A 21,864-nucleotide genomic window follows, 5' to 3' on the forward strand; every position below is an offset into this window, starting at 1 on the left:
TTTTTTTTCTCAAGATTGTTTTAGCAATTTGGGGTCTTCTACTGTTCCATAGAAATTTTAGGATCATTTATTCTAGTTCTGTGAAAAATGTCACAGGTATTTTGATACCTAAAAGTCTATTCTTAACTGCCAGAGTGCTCTTTTCAAAATTAAAGTTAAATCAGGTTATTCCTCTATTCAAAACCTTCAATGACTTTCCATTTCATTCAGAGTAAAGCTAAGATCATTACCATGACCAAATGGTACCACCTCCTCTATTTGACCTAATTTTTTCCTTATCTCTTTTTTGCTTGCTCTACTCTGAACTCATGGGACATTTTATTCACCATACTAGGCATAATTTTTCCCTAGGGCCTTTGTGCTTTCCTGGTGGCTCAGAGGGTAAAGAATCCCCTGCAATTCGGGAGACCTGGGTTCAATCCCTGGGTTGGGAAGATCCCCTGGAGAAGCACATGGTAACCCACTCTAGTATTCTTGCCTGGAGAAGCCCTGTGGACAAAGGAGCCTGGCAGGCTGCAGTCTATGGGGTCACAAAGAGTCAGATATGACTGAGCAATTAAGAACAGAGCACAGGGCCTTTGTACAAGCTTCTAACTCTTGCTGAATTTTTTTTTCCCCCCTCAAATGACCACGTGTCACTTTTTCATCCCATTTAGGTTTTTGCTCAAATGTGAGTAAAGTTTTCCTTAAGCTCCTTTTCTCAAACTGATAGCCTCATTTCTTGCTTTATTTTTATCCAAAGAATTTCTCACCATTTAATATCTTATTCATTTCCTTATTAATTTATCTTCATTTATTTATTATTTTTATTGGAGGATAATTGTTTTACAATGTTGTGGTCTCTGCAGTACATCAACATGAATCTGTCTTAAATATTTATTTATTTTTATTGCCTCTTGCCCATTAAAATGTAAGCTCAATGGGGTCAGAGACTTTTGTATCTTTTATTCACTATAATTTCCAAGTCCTGGTGCAACAGATATTTGTTGAATGAACTCATGAGTTTCAATTATGCTTTTGTTAGAATTTATTATAAATATTCAATATAGAGCCATGTACATAGAAAATACTGAATAAATAACTATAATTGTTATTTAAGAACCAACTGAATCAGTATACATATATATTTCTCAGTGCTAAACAATTGGATAAGTCCTAAAAGACTATTCATATCACTTGTTTCAATTCTCTTAATTTAAGAATTTAATGCCATTTTCCTTTTTAGTCCTCATAAAATTTATATATTGGTCAAAAATAACTTTATAAGAAAGGAAAAATAAGTCTGTTGGGAAAGAAGAATACTGCTTTGTCTCTAGGTTTTAGATAAATGCACCAAAAGAAAAGTTATGCATAACTTGGCCACTATTGCTAAAGGACTTTTATTAGGCTGAAGACTGTTAATGCTGCATTTATCACTGAAGAGATTAATGTAAAATTACTAAGAGACTGCCAGCAGTGAATGCTTCCAAAGATACGGCATGAGCAGTAAGGTAAGACATTTCAGTGTATCAACATTTCTTATTATTTCTTAGTGAAAAAATTAAATAGTTAAATCAATATTTGGCAGACTTAAAATTCAGTCCAGCAATTAGCTTACAAAAATCATTCAGCTTCAAAAACTGCCATTCAAAATGTGGTAAGTTGACCACCATTTATACACAACACAAAGTGAATAAGTCTAGTCATCACAAGAGACCTCTACATTTGCAGATGGAAAATACATGAATTTTAAGAAGTGGGTAACATATGCTGAAAAGTTATTTATTGTTTACCTAAAATTCAAGTTTACTGAAGTGAAAGTCTCTCAGTCGTTTCTGACTCTTTGCCAACCCCATGGACTATACAATCCATGGAATTCTCCAGAGCAGAATAATGGAGTGAGTTTAATAAGGTGTTCTATATTTTATCTGGCAACCTTCTTCATGAGTAAATTACATTCTCAAATGTAATGTTATGGTTGGGTTAAGGTTAGGAAATCAAGCCTGAATATTTATTGGAAAGACTGATGCTGAAGCTGAAGCTCCAATACTTTGAGCAAAGAGCCAACTCATTGGATAAGACCCTGATCCTGGGAAAGATTGAAGGCAGGAGAAGGAGGGTACAGAGGAAGAGATGATTAGATGGCATCACTGACCAATGGACATGAGTTTGTACAAGTTCTAGGAGATGATGAAGGATAGGGAAACCTGGTATGCTACAGCCTATGGGGTTGCAAAGAGTTGGACACAACTGAGTGACTGAACAGCAACAACAATATAATATCAAGTTATGCTTTCTTAAGTTTCCTTAGAAAACTTGGTATCTGTGGTATTGGTATCTGTGCATGAGTACATTCTAAGTCACTTCAGCGGTGTTCAATTCTGTGTGACCCTATGGATTATAGCTCCCCAGGCTACTCTGTCCATGGGGATTCTCCAGGCAAGACTACTGGAGTGGATTGCCATGCCTTCCTCCAAGGGATCTTCAGACCCAGTGATCAAATCCATTTCTTTTATGTCTCCTGCATTAGTAGGTGGGTTCTTTACCACTAGAGTCACCTGGGAAGCTCATTTGTAGCTAAAGAATATTGATTAATTAATTAATTAAAATATACATTTTTTACAATAACAAAACACATAAAATTTACTGACTGGTCTCTCTGGATTCATGACCACCAACTTCAAAATGACATTCAGTGTAAACCTGTAATCCTACTATATTTGTTAGGAACTTTCCCACTCATTTTAATTTCTCTCCTTAAATTTTAACAACTCTTATCACTCTCCTTGGTCTTTGCAAGTAAACTTGCTTTTTCTTTGCTGCATTGAAGCAACTGGAAAAGATCTGTATATGTACTTTCTTCACATCTATTCACCACCACAACCACCCCATATGCATGGCCACATACACACCATATATATATATATATATGGTATGTGTATATATATACACATACCTTTTTTTTTTTTTTTCATCTCAGTTCTAGGTAAGACCAGGTCTCCTTGTATGTATTAGATCCCATTTTGCCTCTGATGGATATTCATCCCACAATTGTTGCTTCTTTCCTTCAAAATCAACTTTTTCTCTAATGAATTATTCCCACCAACACACAATCATGTGGTAACATTTTCATCTAAAAAGGAAGAAGGAAAAAAATGGGAAGGGGGGAGAAAGGAAGTGTGGGAGAGAGGAGGAAGAGAAGGGGAGAGTAAATGATAAGGAAAGGGAAGGGAAGGAGAAGAAAGGGAGGAATGGGAGAAAGAAAAGAAGAAAATTCTTCCCTTCACCTCATATCTCCATTTAGCTATCACCACACTTTGTTCCTTTTTCCTTTTTAGAAATACTGCTTTAAACTTTTACCTATACTTACTGCTCCCAATTTATTCCACTTCTGTCTTCTCTTGAACCAACCCTAATCAGGATGTTAACCTTTCTTTCCCACTGAAACTGTTCCTGTCTAGGATAACTTCACCTAGCCGAATTCACTGGCAAAGTCTCAGTACTCATTCATCTACCACAAACTGAGGGGCCTAAAACTACACAAATGTATTATATCACAGTCCTGGGGCTCTAAGTTCACAACCAAGGTATCGGCAGGGCCATGCTCCCTGTGAAACTTGTAGGGAAATCCTTCCTTGTCTCTTCCTAACTTTTGCTGCTTTATCAGCAATCTTTGGCATTCTTTGTCTGGCAGATACAAAACTGCTTCAGTCTTCATTATCACATAGGTCTTCCAATATGTCTCTATCTTCTCATAATTATCTTATTATAAGGATATCAGTCATACTGAACTAGGGGCACACCTGGATTGGAAAGATCCCCTAGAGAAGGGAATGACTACCCACTCCAGTATTCTGGCCTGGAGAATTCCATGGACCTCATAGGCCATGGGGTCACAAAGAGTCAGACACGACTGAGTGACTTTCACTTTCACTTTACTCCATATTGCCTCATCTTAACTTATTGTGTCCGGAAAGACCTTGTTTCTGAATAAGGTCACATTCTGAGGCACTGGGGGTTGGGATTTCAACATATCTTTTTGGAGGGACAAATGATCAGTTCAGTTCAGTTCAGTCAGTCAGTCATGTCTGACTCTTTGAGACCACATGGACTGCAGCATGTCAGGTTTCCCTGTCTATCACCAACTTCCTGAGGTTCCACAAACTCATTCCATTGAGTCAGTGATGCCATCCAACAATCTCATCCTCTGTTGTCCCCTTCTCCTCCTGCCTTCAGTCTTTCCCAGCATTGGGATCTTTTCCAATGAGTTAGTTCTTCACATCAGGTGGCCAAAGTACTGGATTTTCAGCTTTAGCACCAGTCCTTCCAATGAATATTCAGGACTGATTTCCTTTAGGAGTGACTGGTTTGATCTCCTTGCAGTCCAAGGGACTCTCAAGAGTTTTCTCCAACACCACAGTTCAAAAGTGTCAATTCTTTAATGCTCAGCCTTCTATGGTCCAAATCTCACATCCATACATGACTACTGAAAAAAAACATAGCTTTGACCAGACAGACTTTTGTTGGCAAAGTAATGTCTCTGCTTTTTAATATGCTATCTAGGTTGGTCACAGCTTTTCTTCCAAGGAGCAAGTGCCTTTTAATTTCAAGGCTGCAGTCACCATCTGTGGTTTTGGAGCCCAAGAAAATAAAGTCTGCCATTGTTTCCCTATTTGCCATGAAGTGATGGGACCGGATGCCATGATCTTATTTTTTTAATGTTGAGTTTTAAGCCAGATTTTCACTCTCCTCTTTCAATTACATCATTAGGCTCTCCAGTTTCTCTTTGCTTTCTGCTGTAAGGGTGGTGTCTACTGCATATCCGAGGTTGTTGATATTTTTCCAGGAAATCTTGATACCAGCTTGTGCTCATCCAGCCAAGCATTTGGTATGATGTACTCTGCATATAAGTTAAATAAGTAGGGTGACAATGCACAGCCTTGACGTACCCCTTTCCCATTTAGAACCAGTCTGTTGTTCCAGGTCCGGTTCTAACCTGCACACTGATGCTTCTTGACCTGCATATAGATTTCTCAAGAAGCAGGTAAGGTTGTCTGGTTTTCCCATATCTTTAAGAATTTTCCACAGTTTGTTGTGATCCACATAATCAAAGGCCAAATAATACCGCCACTTGAATATTGGATAGGTATCTCAAACATAGTATGTCTAAATCCAAATACCTCATACAGCGAGAGTGAAAGTGAAAGTCACTCTCATGTCACTCTTGTGTCCAACTCTCTGTCATCCCGTGGAATATAAAATCCTTGGAATTCTCCAGGCCAGAATACTTGAGTGGGTAGCCATTCCCTTCTCCAGAGGATCTTCCCAACCCAGGGATCAAACTCAGGCCTCCTGTATTGCAGGTAGACTCTTTACCAGCTGAGCCACCAGGGAATACCTCATCAGTCAGTCAGTCAGTTCAGTCACTCAGTCGTGTCCAACTCTTTGCAACCCCATGAACTTCAGCACACCAGGCCTCCCTGTCCATCACCAGCTCCTGGAGTTTACTCAAACTCATGTCTGCTGAGTCAGTGATGACATCCAACCACCTCATCCTCTGTCATCCCCTTCTCCTCCCACCTTCAAACTTTCCCATCATCAGGGTCTTTTCCAATGAGTCAGTTCTTCGCATCAGGTGGCCAAAGTGTTGTACCTTCAAGTCAGCATCAGTCCGTCCAGTGGATATTCAGGACTGATTTCCTTTAGGATTGACTGGTTGGATCTCCTTACTGATTAAGGGACTCTCAAGAGTCTTCTCCAGCACCACAGTTCAGAACATCAAATTTTTGGTGCTCAGCTTTTTTTATAGTCCACCTCTCACATTCATACATGACTATTGGAAAAGCCATAGCTAGACTAGTTTTAGTCTAGACTAGTTTTATTTCTTTTTTATTCTTTGCATTTCTTTTCCATGGGGATGGCCTTGATCCCCATCTCCTGTACAGTGCTACGAACCTGAGTCCTATATAGAGTTTCTCCATCTGCATGGAAAAGAAATGCAAAAAAGCAAAATGGCTATCTGGGGAGGCCTTACAAATAGCTGTGAAAAGAAGAGAAGTGAAAAACAAAGGAGAAAAGGAAAGATATAAGCATCTGAATGCAGACTTCCAAGAATAGCAAGAAGAGATAAGAAAGCCTTCTTCAGTGATCAATGCAAAGAAATAGAGAAAAACAACAGAATGGGAAAGTCTAGAGATCTCTTCAAGAAAATTAGAGATACCAAGGGAACATTTCATGCAAAGATGGGCTCGATAAAGGACAAAAATGGTATGGACCTAATAGAAGCAGAAGATATTAACAAGAGTTGGCAAGAATACACAGAATAACTGTGCAAAAAAATATCTTCACAACACAGATAATCAGGATGGTGTGATCACTCACCTAGAGCCAGACATCCTGGAATGTGAAGTCAAGTGGGCCTTAGAAAAGCATCACTACGAACAAAGCTAGTGGAGGTGATTTAATTCCAATGGAGCTATTTCAAATCCTAAAAGATGATGCTGTGAAAGTGCTGCACTCAATATGCCAGCAAATTTGGAAAACACAGCAGTGGCTACAGGGCTGGAAAAGGTCAGTTTTCATTCCAATCCCAAAGAAAGGCAATGCCAAAGAATGCTCAGACTACCACACAATTGCACTCATCTCACATGCTAGTAAAGTAATGCTCAAAATTCTCCGAGCCAGGCTTCAGCATTACATGAACTGTGAACTTCCAGATGTTCAAGCTGGTTTTAGAAAAGGCAGAGGAACCAGACATCAAATTGCCACCATCTGCTGGATCATCAAAAAGCAAGAGAGTTCCAGAAAAACATCTCTTTCTGCTTTATTGACTATGCCAAAGCCTTTGACTGTGTGGATCACAATAAACTACGGAAAATTCTGAAAGAGATGGGAATTCCAGACCACCTGACCTGCCTCTTGAGAAACCTATATGCAGGTCAGGAAGCAACAGTTCAAACTGGACATAGAACAACAGACTTATTCCAATTTGGGAAAGGAGTCTTTCCTGATATATAGTCAGGTCAGGTCAGTTCAGTTGCTCAGTTGTGTGTGACTCTGTGACCCCATGAATTGCAGCACACCAGGCCTCCCTGTCCATCACCAACTCCTGGAGTTCACACAAACCCATGTCCATCAAACCTGTGATGCCATCCAGCAATCTCATCCTATGTTGTCCCTTTCTCTTCCTGCCCCCAATCCCTCCCCGCATCAGAGTCTTTTCCAATGAGTCAACTCTTCGCATGAGGTGGCCAAAGTACTGGAATTTCAGCTTTAGCATCATTCCTTCCAAAGAAATCCTGGGATGATCTCCTTCAGGATGGACTGATTGGATCTCCTTGCAGTCCAAGGGACTCTCAAGAGTCCTCTCCAATACCACAGTTCAAAAGCATCAATTCTTCAGTGCTCAGCTTTCTTCACAGTCCAACTCTCACATCCATACATGACCACTGGAAAAACCATAGCCTTGACTAGATGGACCTTTTTTGGCAAAGTAATGTCTCTGCTTTTGAATATGCTATCTAGGTTGGTCATAATTTTCCTTCCAAGGAGTAAGCGTCTTTTAATTTCATGGCTGCAGTCACCATCTGCAGTGATTTTGGAGCCCAAAAAAATAAAAGTCTGACACTGTTTCCACTGTTTCCCCATCTATTTCCCATGAAGTGATGGGAGCAGATGCCATGATCTTCGTTTTCTGAATGTTGAGCTTTAAGCCAACTTTTTCATTCTCCTCTTTCACTTTCATCAAGAGGCTTTTGAGTTCCTCTTCACTTTCTGCCATGAGGGTGGTGTCATCTGCATATCTGAGGTTATTGATATTTCTCCCAGCAATCTTGATTCCAGATATATAGTCAAGGCTGTATATTGTTACCCTGTTTATTCAACTTTTATGCAGAGTAGTACATCATGAGAAATTCAGGGCTAGATGAAGCAAAAGCTAGAATCAAGATTCCCAAATAGATGGGCAAATAGATGGTGAAACAATGGAAACAGTGACAGACTTTATTTTGGGGGGATCCAAAATCACTGTAGATGGTGACCTGCAGCCATGAAATTAAAAGACACTTGCCCCTTGGAAGAAAAGCTACGATCAACCTAGACAGCATATTAAAATGCAGGGACATTACTTTGCTGATAAAGGTCCATCTAGTCAAAGCTATGGTTTTTCCAGTAGCCATGTATGGATGTGAGAACTGGACTATAAAGAAAGCTGAGCACCGAAGAATTGATGCTTTTTTTTTAAAATTTTATTTTATTTTTAAACTTTACATAATTGTATTAGTTTTGCCAAATATCAAAATGAATCCACCACAGGTATACATGTGTTCCCCATCCTGAACCCTCCTCCCTCCTCCCTCCCCATACCATCCCTCTGGGTTGTCCCAGTGCACTAGCCCCAAGCATCCAGTATCGTGCATCGAACCTGGACTGGCAACTCATTTCATACATGATATTCTACATGTTTCAATGCCATTCTCCCAAATCTTCCCACCCTCTCCCTCTCCCACAGAGTCCATAAGAATTGATGCTTTTGAACTGTAGTGTTGGAGAATATTTTTGAGAGTCCCTTGGACTGCAAGGAGATCCAACCAGTCCATCCTAAAGGAAATCAGTCCTGAATATTCATTGGAAGGACTGATGCTGAAGCTGAAGCTCCAATATTTTGGCCACCTGATGCAAAGAACTGACTCATTGAGAAAGACCCTGATGTTGGGAAAGATTGAAGGCAGGAGGAGAAGGGGATGACAGAAGATGAGATCGTTGGATGGCATCACTGACTCAGTGGTATGATTTTGAGTAAGCTCTGGGAGTTGGTAATGAACAGGGAAGCCTGGTGTGCTATAGTCCATGGGCTCACAAAGAGTGCGACACAATTGAGTAACTGAACTGAACTGAATTCTGTAACCCAAGTAGGATCCCAAGAGGCCTTCCACCACATTCTCTGCTTTAGCTTCTCTCTGAAGTACCTAGATGATAGCATTTGATGTGTATTTCCTGAGTTGTTTTGCAGATTTGAAAAAACCTCCCCCTTGCCAAAAAATGGGAGATGTTAACTACTTAAGGACCAGGAGCATATAGCCCTAGGCCTTGTGGAGCCAAAGGACTGATAACAGAAGGTCAATCCCTGTGATACCACCCTTCTACCTCACCATCAGCCATTCAGAGAGTTGTGCACAAGCTGATCACAGATCCTGCAAACGCCTTCCCTCACCTGGTTGGTTTTTTTTTTTTTTTTTTTTTTTTTTTTAATTTTATTTTATTTTTAAACTTTACATAACTGTATTAGTTTTGCCAAATATCAAAATGAAATCCTCACCTGGTTTTTAAAGGTGCTTTACCCAAACCTTTGGGAAGCTTTGGGCTTTTTAGGGCATGAGCCACCCTTTTCATGGCTATGGAATAAACTTTTCTCTGCTCCAAACTCTGACATTTCAGTTAGGTTGGCCTCACTGCGTGTTGGGTACTCGAACTTGTGTTAACAGTTCTGCATAACAGTTCAATATCTTATGATCACTGAATGCTTAAAATTAGCAAAGTAAATAATAAATTGTTATCTAGAAGCCTGAAAGATATCAAGAGTTATGTAGCCTTACAGAAAAATTAAGTCATTATATTATGTAAGTTAAAGATATGCATTTTTAAAAATTATCATTGGTGTCCAGAGAATCTTTTCTAGTTGGATTGACTCCTATATGTTCTTTCCTCTGTTACGTTAAGAAATGGTATTCTTTGCTGGTTAAATTTTTGTTCCTCTTAATAGAAGATTAGAACTTGTGTAGTCACTTCAACATGCAAATTCAGCTTATGCCTCTTCTACCAAATGTCTTTAGTACTAATTTTATATTTTATATTAATTTTTCATCATATACAAAAGGTTAATCTTTTATACGAAAGGTTAATCTTTAGTCTCAGTCCTGTTTAATACTTATCAGATGTTTAATCTCCCCCAGTCACTTTTGTATGAATATTTATAGCTTTGACATGGAATAATAAAATGAAATCCCATGATACTCTTACCCTGTCATATCTCAAATTGTTTAAAAAGATAAGTGTCAATCAGCTTTATAGCACTAACCAAATCACACATTTGAACAAGCTCAAGGACCCTAAATTTACCAGGGATAATTTCTGGAATGCTTGGAGCTTGGTAGGTAACAGGTAGAGGCCTCCATAAATACTGGTCCCATCTCTGCAGAGAAGAACAGCTCTTGGCCTCTGATCTCCTTGTGAGGTCAGATGAGTCTAGGCTGGTAATTTTGAGCCTTGTCAGGCTTTTTGGGGGTTCCCCAAGGGCTCAGCTATAAAGAATCCACCTGCAATGCAGGAGACACAAGTTCAGTTCCTGGATTGGGAAGATCCCCTGGAAGAGGGCATGGCAACCCACTTAAAAATATTCTTGCCTGGAGAATCCCATGGACAGAGGAGCCATAGGGCTCTAGTCCATAAAGCTGCAGTGTCGGACACGACTGAAGCAACTTAGCACATATGCATGCAGGTCCTTTGGGAAACCAGAAGCGCAGGCACATCTTTGGTGCCATGACTATAACAGGCCTAGAATCTGGAAGCATGCTTAACCGAGTGGCATCATCTCAGCCTGTTCTGTCTCTGACTCCTTCTGGTAGGGGGCAGAACATACCAATCAGGCAAGGCACTGTGGTTACTAGAAAGTAAAAATCTCATGGGAAAAAAAAGGAAAAATTCACTCATACTTGTGCTTGGGAAATGCTCCTTTGAATAATCCCTTTAAAGCTCATTTATATTATTCAATTTTGACCTCACAACGATATTAAAAAGCTTTGGTTTTCTACCTTGGCTGCACATATAAATAACCGATAAAGGTTTTTTTTTTAAATAATTAAAGATCCAGGTCCTCCTACAAACTAGGTTAAAGCATCGACATCTCAATTTTATAAAGACTCTCCCAATGATTTCAATACACAATAACGTTAAGGTTTATGTGAGAAGGATAGACTGAACCAATGTGTCATTCTGATTTATAGGTCAGGAAAAGGGGATTAAGTGACTTTTCCAAGGTCACATGGCCAACATGAGATATTTTTCTTTTAATTATATCGTGGTGCCCCTTTCAAATTCCCCAGTCTCCTCAGCACACATAATTTCCCCCTCTTCAACCAATAAAGCATATTTGAGTTCAGAGGAGACAAAAATGAACAAAGTGGACTAAAGAGAAAGTAGGAATGGCTCAAGACAAAGAATTAATCATTATATTGTAGTCACCCAATCCTCCCAGCCTAACTCAGCGTTGGAGAGCTGCCAGATACTTCAGGATCGTGAAAGTGAAGCAAGGAAACCAGCAAATAGCACCACCACTACTAACAATGACAAAAATAAACACAACAACACTTTTGGCACTTTACACATAAAACCCCTATTTATAGTATAATTTAAATAAAAATTCCCACAAATGCAAAAGCCACAAAATCACAACTATGTCCTAGTCTTTTTAAAATATTCCTTTTTATTTCAGACACTCTGCACATAGGCTTGGAGATCTAATGATTACACATCTGAGAATCTTTACTCAATGAAGAATTTGAAAAAGACTGACAGATTCTTATAAACCCTATCTAACCTCTCTGATCAATCTAGTTTAGTGCCAGCATAGGCCAGGGATGCTATCTTTGTTCAAAAAACCTTAAATGCTTATGTTTTAGAAGTATTTTAAAAAACCAATAATGGAGAGGTGATTATGGCAGAGACCCTGACTAGCAAAGTTTTTATATAACAGCAACTTCACTTTTGGGGTAAAATCACCCCTTGGGGTAATGAAGTTTCTTTGCCTCCTATTCTCTCAGAGATTACATTTTCTAAAAGATAGTATTTGTGTCTTATATGACAACTCAAGGTCCCAGCCTGGTAACTGATGACTCATAAGTACTTGGTGAATTGCTTGAGCTGCTGGGGGTGGCTAGGAAATAGGAACAGCAACTTCCTATCATAAATTACTGAGTCTTAGAATCTTAGATTTCTAGAACTAGAAAGGATAGATGTAATCTAAATTCAGCGTATCACATGTAAGGATGCTGGTGATTTCCTGGGGCCACACAGTGAGTTTTGGGCAAAGCAGAGAGCAGAAGTCATCTGCATGCCCTAATTCATGTCTGAGAAGCCAGAGTATCTACTTCAGAGCATTATATAACCTAAGATAATCTTATTCTGTCTTTTCCTTAAAGGTTCAGTTAATCTCTTACTACCTAGTGTCACAAAATCAGGAACAAAAGAGATACTAAGGTCATCCTGTCCATTTGGGGATTGAATCTTTTCTTTCCTATCCCTAACCACGGGGTTATGTACCTGGTTATGTACATATATGTATATTGAGTTATGTATGATATAGTACAACTAGTGACAAAGAACATTATTCTTAATGAAATAATAGCTTCCATTTTTGGATACTTTGGACAAGTTAGTTTATAATATTTAGCCAAGATATGTTTCCCTAAAGTAACTGCTCAATAATTAGATTTCTTTTGCCATAAAACAGGTCATCATGTATTTAAAGACACATATAAGGTCCCTTCCATTTCACTTTCCCTAGAGAAACTGTTCCTTGCCCTTTCAAATTTCTTCATGTCAAGTCATCCTAATTGTTCTGCACTGAATATTATCTAGTTTTGAAATATGTCTGAAAATGTGCTATTTAAAAGTGAACACATTATTTTAAACACAGCTAAGAATAGTAGAATTTTTCTTTCATTATTCTAGAGTATTCTCTATTCATAAGGCCTATGCATTCTCAATGAGGATGAAAATGCCCATTAGAGTGTGAAAACTGATTCTTGTATTAAAAAAAAAAAAATAACTGACTCTTCTTATAGAGAAAGAAGAGACATAGTACATTCAGAGATGTACAGCACACTTTTGCCATTAAAATTTAATTGGGAAAATAAATAAGAAAAAAATTTTAAAAGACTATTTAGAAAGACAATAAAAAAATGGTTGAGAAAAAATGATATAGCCTAAGATCACATCAGCTGTTTTATCATACCATCATACTATTTACTTCTATTCACAAAATCCTTAAAACTAGTTTAAGGACGAAATCCTTCAAACTGTTTCAGTTGTGTTATTGCTAATAGGAATCTCCTTTATTTTGTGGTGTATGGTTTGTTTGCTTGGTTTGTTGGTTGGTTGGTTTTGATTTTTAGGGAGTGGCAGATTTTGTTCTCTTTTGTTACTTCAAGACCACAAGTTTAAGTTTATTTCTGATTAAACTCTCCTTGTTAGGTATTGTCTGTTACTGCCTGTCCAGATATTTTAGAACCTAATTCAGCCAACTAATACATTCATTATTCTTCTAAGCAGTGATTATTTGCAAGTCTTATCTCTTATCACCTAGGTTACTCATGCCAGTAACTTGTAAGAGGAATGTTGTAGAGAAAACTGAAAATACTGTCCTGCATGTAGCTCCTCCATTTGTGTTAAAGTATTAATCACTATGCTTTAACTAACATTTATTCATCCACTCTTTGTGACCAGCTGTACATTTCCATGCATAAAATCCATAGTTTTCTGTTATTCATTTGTACACTATTAGAAATCTTGTCAAATATCTCATATTTATCCTGACTCTATTACACTTTCTGATAGTCTAGTAATCCAAACCAAAAAAAAAAAAAGAAGAAGAAATAAGGTTTAGTCTTTTATTTTTCTTTAATAAACTTGTGCTAGCTCAAAATGATTACTTATTCATTTTCTCTATTTAATAATAATCTGCACAGCCACATCTGTGCTTCAGGAATTAAGTATTCTATTGATTATATTTCTTCTTATAATAGTATTTGTCAGTTATTTTCAGTTGCTCTTACTCTGTTCATTGATCATTTCACAGATACATGACCTGACTTTCCAAAAAGACTTTAAATGCCCAAGGCTGAAACGATATATGCCACAGTTGCCCAACAAAGTGTCATAGAAGATAATACCAATATACTGTTTAACTGACTAAGGAATAATACACTTGGTTTCTACTCACCATCAAATCAGATCAAATGAATCATAAATCACACCCACACTTTAGACTAGGGCTGCAGATTGTTTTAAAGGCTTGCCCTAACAAGAGTATAAAAAATTAAGTCTGCTCCCATAGTCAACTCTGTTTTACTACATTCTCACTAAGAAATAAGGTTTTTACTAAATAATAATGAAATTCGAGTTGCCAGTCCAGGTTCGATGCATGATACTGGATGCTTGGGGCTAGTGCACTGGGACGACCCAGAGGGATGGTATGGGGAGGGAGGAGAGAGGAGGGTTCAGGATGGGGAACACATGTATACCTGTGGTGGATTCATTTTGACATTTGGCAAAACTAATACAATTTTGTAAAGTTTAAAAATAAAATAAAATTAAAAAAATAAAGAGAACATGTAAAAAAATTTAAAAAAAAAGACTATGGAAAGGGAGAAGGGAACTATATAGGTCATATAGGCAAAAACAACAACAACAACAAAAAAGGAGAATGTTCCCTTAGGATGGGGAGCCTCTTTACATTATAACAAATAAAAATCATTTAAAAATAGACATATCAGAATGGGCTTCTAAGACTTCTTTCTAACTAAAATTAAGCCTATACGTTTATTTAAATTACCATACAGTTCTGTGGGTGAGGTTTTTAAATTAGACATTTTGACTACATTCAACACACATTGAGTACTCAGTTGAAACTGGCTGACTGAATTATCTCAGTGAGCCATTTGTCATTTGATGGCACTGCATTTTTATGTCAGATATTTTATTATTCTGCATGTATATTTTATGATATTCTAAAATGATAATGCACTTTAATTATTTGAAAGAAGGTATTTAATGATAAAAGAGGTGATGGTCTTTAAAGACATCCACATAGGAGGCTCCTGGACTCCTCTCTTCACATGGGCATACTGAAGGAACAGGTACATACAGCACAACTTCCTCTGAAAGAAATGTAGCAACTAGCTGAGCAACTCCTAACCAAAGAGTGAACTAAAAAATACCCATACCAAAATGGATATATGAAAGGCTGAGACCTACACTCAGCATAAAACCACCACCAGGAGAAGATCATACAGTTAGGAGATAATCACCAACTTCTAGCTTTTTTCTGAGGAGTGAAGGATTAGAAGAATGAACTATTTACACACACACACACACACACACACTCACACATATATAAATAATATAAATTATGTTTTCAAACTGGAAAACATAAAAGTCTAAAGCATTCTCAAACATTATTTGATTACCTAAGTAGACAACTTTCATGGCTGATGATAAATCTGTTAATTGGGAGTTAAAATTAAGATCTTATAAATATTAAATATGTACAACTGCTGAAAAACATTATTGAAATCATCTTATTAATATCTGAACTGGAGTGCATTAAGTTACTTCTTTTAAGATTTTTTGTTCAGTTGCTCAGCCATGTCTCACTCATTGTGACCCCATGGACTGCAGCATGTCAGGCATCCCTGTCCTTCACATCTCATGGAGCTTGCTCAAACTCATGTCTATCGAGTCAGTGATGCCATCCAATCATCTCATTCTCTGTCATCCCCTTACCCTCCTACCTTTAATCTTTTGCAGCATCAGAGACTTTTCTAATGAGTCAGCTCTTTGCATCAGGTGGCCAAAGTACTGGAGATTCAACTTCAGCATCAGTCCTTCCAATGAATATTCAGGACTGATTTCCTTTAGGATTGATTGGTTTGATCTGCAGTCCAAGGGACTCTCAAGAGTCTCCTCCAACACCAGTTCAAAAGCATCAATTCTTCTGTGCTCAGCTTTCTTTATACTCCATCTCTCACATCCATACATGAGTACTTGAAAAACCATAGCTTTGATTATATGGACCTTTGTTGGCAAAGTAATGTCTCTGCTTTTTAATATACTGTCTAGGTTTGCCATAGCTTTTCTTCTAAGGAGCAGGCATCTTTTAATTTCATGGCTGCAGTCACCATCTGCAGTGATTTTCGAGCCCAAGAAAATGAAGTCTGTCACTGTTTACATTGTTTCTCCATCTATTTGCCGTGAAGTGGAAAATAGATTTATGTATTACCAAAGACCTACAGTGTAGGTTTTTGTCATAGTCTAGAACCTAACAATGGACACCACTTCAAGAATAAAAAGAACTAACACTGACTGAGCCCATATTAAGTACCCAGCAATTTAAAAACTTTATTTCAAATGCGGTTTCTTGGATATTTGAATACTTTTCCCAAGGTCACAGAAGTGGTTAGTTGCAAAGCCAGAACTGAAAATTAACTCTCATTCTTCGATTTCTTTCCACATCAGTTTTTGTTCTAATTGGATGTAATGAGCATTTACTATTGCTGAGGATAGATTCTAAACTAGTGATTTAATCCATGGCTAATGAGGCGTTAAATATCCACAGCTGATAGCAAATCGTATGCAAAATATTTGAAAACTGAATTTATCATCATTTACCATCACTTTAATAAGATTGTGTACTACCTTTGTTTGTGTATTTCATCATGCTTATTTCTTTGTTAAAGATTCTTGCTCACTGAATTGTCATATAGACAAATAACGTACATTGATGAAATTATAATCTTGACACTGGGAGTTGAAGTCAGTAAAAAATTACTGGCAAAAATAAAAGATTTATTAAGTGCTGCTAAATTATGTCAGTCTATGTTATTCTCCCCTCAGATCAGAAGAAACAATCACATTACAACAGTATAAAAGCAATGACCACAAAATAAAATGACAACACCTTAATAAAGCAGGCTTGACTGAATATTGAATTTTTTCTTTCAGTTTGGGATATAAAACTTCTAGAAATGTGTTTATTAAGAAACTCTTCATTGATGGAAGATTATATATTCAAGCTTCCAATTTCTTAATAATTAAATTCCTACAATTAGAGGTAGTAAATGCAGCTATATCATCAAAGGACATACTGCAAAATCTTTAAGGCAGTGCAGACTACACGTGTATCTCATTATATTCATCATTTCAAAGTAAACATCAAAAGGCATCTGGATAAAATAAACAAGGGCATTTTTCTACTTATTTCAAGTACTTCCCAAGTTCACTGTCTGCCTTAGAGTGTTAGATTAAAAGTTCAACGCCAATTTGCTCTCTTGCCTTTGTAAATATTTCTGCATTCTACCAAGAAGTTTATAGGTTTTTTTTCTTTATTATTGAAATCCAGAAATCTCACAGTAATGTCTAGGTATGAATCTTCTTTCATTATTATTGACGCAGCTCTTGGTCATTTTTTTAAATCTGTAGCCAAACCTTTAGCTCAGGGGAATATATTTTCCTATGATGATTGGTTCTCCTTAATCAAGTCATTTTATCTCTCTAAGATTTTGTGTGTTGTATCTTTGAGTCTAAATTCCATGTTTCTAATATTTACTAAGATTTTACAATTCCTTGTTCTCACACCTAAAGTATGCGATAATTCTTTAAGTTTACTTCTGGGTTTCATTGGTAGCTGTTTGGTTATTACTTTTTCTATTTGCTTGTATGTTTTGGTACTTTGTTTTTCCTTTAGTAGTTACTTTCCAGAGTAACAATTAAAGGGTCCATAGACCCAGACTCAGTTTCTTTTGAGTGCTGGCCTGGCAGTTTAATATCTATTTAACATTGGACATGGTATGTTAACTATGCCTTACTTTCCTCATCCCACGCGATAATAATAACACAGATTTCCTAGGATTATTGTGAGGATTGAATGAGTCAATGGATGTAAAGATCAGAAAATGGTGCATGGTGAATAGTAAACTTTCAGTAAAACTACTCAATTGTCTTTTACATAACACTGTTCTATTTTACGGGCTTGTCAGGTGACTCAGTGGTAAAGAATCAGCCTGCCAATGCAGGAGACACAGGAGATGTGGTTCAATCCCTGCGTTGGGAAGATCCCTGGGAGGGGGAAATGACAACCCCATTCCAGTAGTGTTGCCTGAAAACCTCCATGGACAGAGGAGCCTGGCAAGGTACAGTCCACAGAGTCCCAAAGAGTCAGTTATAACTGAGCATGCACACACATGTCATTTACAAAGTGAAAGGAAGACCAAAAAAAAAAAAGCCAACTTTTCATATATCAGTGAAGACATTATTTAGAATTTTAAACAGTTTTCTTCTGATGACTTATCTGCAATATCTGTTGTATTTGTTTCATTGAGAACATTTGCTCTGATTTTCAGCTTTCCTTCCCAAATGACTGGTTATTTCATTATCTTTTCTTTTTTTTTTTTTTTTTTATTTTTATTTTTTTTTTAATTTTATTTTATTTTATTTTTTTTTTTTCATATTTTTTTTTTCATTTTGCCATGTGTCTGTAGCCTTATCCATTTTATTTTATTTTTTTTTTTAAATTTTATTTTATTTTTAAACTTTACATAACTGTATTAGATTTGCCAAATATCAAAATGAATCCGCCACAGGTATACATGTGTTCCCCATCAACTTTACATAACTGTATTAGATTTGCCAAATATCAAAATGAATCCGCCACAGGTTTACATGTGTTCCCCATCCTGAACCCTCCTCCCTCCTCCCTCCCCATTCCATCCCTCTGGGTCGTCCCAGTGCACCAGCCCCAAGCATCCAGTATCGTGCATCGAACCTGGACTGGCAACTCATTTCATACATGATATTTTACATGTTTCAATGCCATTCTCCCAAATCTTCCCACCCTCTCCCTCTCCCACAGAGTCCATAAGACTGTTCTATACATCAGTGTCTCTTTTGCTGTCACGTACACAGGGTTATTGTTACCATCTTTCTAAATTCCATATATATGCGTTAGTATACTGTATTGGTGTTTTTCTTTCTGGCTTACTTCACTCTGTATAATAGGCTCCAGTTTCATCCACCTCATTAGAACTGATTCAAATGTATTCTTTTTAATGGCTGAATAATACTCCATTGTGTATATGTACCACAGCTTTCTTATCCATTCATCTGCTGATGGACATCTAGGTTGCTTCCATGTCCTGGCTATTATAAACAGTGCTGCGATGAACATTGGGGTACTCGTGTCTCTTTCCCTTCTGGTTTTCTCAGTGTGTATGCCCAGCAGTGGGATTGCTGGATCATAAGGCATGTCTATTTCCAGTTTTTTAAGGAATCTCCACACTGTTCTCCATAGTGGCTGTACTAGTTTGCATTCCCACCAACAGTGTAAGAGGGTTCCCTTTTCTCCACACCCTCTCCAGCATTTATTACTTGTAGACTTTTGGATTGCAGCCATTCTGACTGGCGTGAAATGGTACCTCATAGTGGTTTTGATTTGCATTTCTCTGATAATGAGTGATGCTGAGCATCTTTTCATGTGTTTGTTAGCCATCTGTATGTCTTCTTTGGAGAAATGTCTATTTAGTTCTTTGGCCCATTTTTTGATTGGGTCATTTATTTTTCTGGAGTTGAGCTGTAGGAGTTGCTTGTATATTCTCGAGATTAGTTGTTTGTCAGTTGCTTCATTTGCTATTATTTTCTCCCATTCTGAAGGCTGTCTTTTCACCTTGCTAATAGTTTCCTTTGATGTGCAGAAGCTTTTAAGGTTAATTAGGTCCCATTTGTTTATTTTTGCTTTTATTTCCAATATTCTGGGAGGTGGGTCATAGAGGATCCTGCTGTGATGTATGTCAGAGAGTGTTTTGCCTATGTTCTCCTCTAGGAGTTTTATAGTTTCTGGTCTTACGTTTAGATCTTTAATCCATTTTGAGTTTATTTTTGTGTATGGTGTTAGAAAGTGTTCTAGTTTCATTCTTTTACAAGTGGTTGACCAGAGTTCCCAGCACCACTTGTTAAAGAGATTGTCTTTAATCCATTGTATATTCTTGCCTCCTTTGTCGAAGATAAGGTGTCCATATGTGCGTGGATTTATCTCTGGGCTTTCTATTTTGTTCCATTGATCTATATTTCTGTCTTTGTGCCAGTACCATACTGTCTTGATAACTGTGGCTTTGTAGTAGAGCCTGAAGTCAGGTAGGTTGATTCCTCCCGTTCCATTCTTCTTTCTCAAGATCGCTTTGGCTATTCGAGGTTTTTTGTTTTTCCATACAAATTGTGAAATTATTTGTTCTAGCTCTGTGAAGAATGCTGTTGGTAGCTTGATAGGGATTGCATTGAATCTATAGATTGCTTTGGGTAGTATACTCATTTTCACTACATTGATTCTTCCAATCCATGAACATGGTATATTTCTCCATCTGTTAGTGTCCTCTTTGATTTCTTATCTTTTCATATTTGCAGGTTCAGGTTTAGATGGCCCACGCCGGTGGTGGCTGCTAATGGGCTCCTTATGCTTGAGTAAACATTTGATATCATGAAATTGCAATGTTTGGGGAACAGAGAGGAGCAGGAAGTCAGATTTCCTTCCAATTACCTGTACTGGGAATGAATCTGACAAATGTGATCCAAAGAGAAAAAGCAAAAGTGAGGTGGTTAAGTAAAACTCCAACATCTATGACCATGCCACCCTGAGCATGCCCAATCTCGTCATAAAAGCTCCAACTATATTTAGGATGCTGATAATAGTACTCGAAGGAAACACTAGAGCAAACATTTTGTTTAACATCTTTCTGCAGAGCTCTGATAAATTTTAGAAGCCCACTGTGTGATTCTCATTGATAAAACCCACTCTTCCAAATATGGATTAAATAATGCTATCATTTCCCAAGCCTGGGTTTCCATCGGTTTTCTGTTGGAGAGATTTGTTGACTTGTCTCTCTGGGTTTCCCTACTTTGCTAATATCGGGCTTAAAAATGCCCTTGTCAGCCCCTCAGTGAACTCAACAATTCTTTATTTTCAAAAACTAAATTCATGAAAGTGACTGCTTATTGATGTTACCCTTCCCTGTTTTCCAGCATTGTTACAGGTTTTCTTTTGCTCATTTGACATTGAAATCAGTTCCAAGACATTAGAGTATGAAGGGAAGGGAATGAATATGATTGGTTTAATTTCCCATCCTGAATCTGGAAATTTGTTTTAGCTATTGGAAATGAATGAGATATTCATTTTTACTATGGAAATCTACTAAGTTGAAGGACAGAATCTACAAAGTAATGCCATATTAAGTTTGCTAATTTACCTAAAATGATGCAAAGTAAATAGCTGTCAATATGATTAAAATTACTGGCAATCTGAATTTAATTAATTTAAGAGCTATGTTATTTTCTTACTTCCTTCAGCCTCTTGACCGCTTAATTAGTAAGATTTACTATAAATGCATCTCTAAAATTTCTATGCTTATCATCAAGAGTAATGATGTGGACCACTCAAAAGAAAAATCAGCCTGAATCATTTTTGTTGACATATACTCCCATTATGAGACTGTTTTAGGTAACAGTGTAGCTGTTTTAAATTAAGTTGTGTGTGCTGTGTGCAGGCTCAGTGGCTTCAGTCATATCCAAGTCTTTTTGACCCCGTGGACTATAGACCCCAGGCTCCTCTGTCCATGGGAATCTCCAGGCACAAATACTGGTGTGGGTTGCCATGCCCTCCTCCAGGGGATCTTCCCAACCCAGGGATTGAATCTGCATCTCCTGTGTCTCCTTCACTGTGGGAGGATACTTTACCCGCTGAGGCACCTGGGCTTAATATGAAAATGAGACTTAAATCCCTGTGCTTATGGACCTGAAATATCCAGGAAGTAATATCTAGAGAAGGAAAAAAAAAAAAAAAAAGCCAAACCAGCCAGATATTTGAATCTAAAAAAACAGAGGTCACAAATTGTATGTAAAATAAAAAAGGACCAAAGACAGGTACAAGATTTTGGAGTTACTGTTTACATAAAACCACTCATGTCTATATCATGGTAAAAAGCAACTGGTACAATGAGAAGATTTACTTACTGCTAACAAAAACAATGGTGATTTATCCAAGTTGAGTTCAGCACCTTTAAAACACAC

General features: G+C 37.5%; 1 protein-coding gene across 20 annotated transcripts in view; it reads right to left on the reverse strand.

The window, feature by feature from the left end:
• The window catches only part of CTNNA3 (catenin alpha 3), a 1,911,430-nt gene that overhangs the window by 774,018 nt on the left and 1,115,548 nt on the right, over positions 1 to 21,864 (reverse strand). Inside the window, exon 10 of one of the 20 annotated variants that reach the window (XM_055590734.1) lies at positions 9,633 to 10,292. The exons of the other annotated variants lie outside the window; for them this stretch is intronic. Coding sequence (XP_055446709.1) covers positions 10,278 to 10,292 — 15 coding nt within the window. The 3' untranslated portion in view covers positions 9,633 to 10,277. Of the gene's footprint in view, positions 1 to 9,632; positions 10,293 to 21,864 lie in introns of those variants that run through there. 20 annotated transcript variants of the gene reach the window in all.

The sequence above is a fragment of the Bubalus kerabau genome, chromosome 1 (genome assembly GCF_029407905.1).
Source record: "Bubalus kerabau isolate K-KA32 ecotype Philippines breed swamp buffalo chromosome 1, PCC_UOA_SB_1v2, whole genome shotgun sequence".
Lineage (NCBI taxonomy): Eukaryota > Metazoa > Chordata > Mammalia > Artiodactyla > Bovidae > Bubalus > Bubalus kerabau.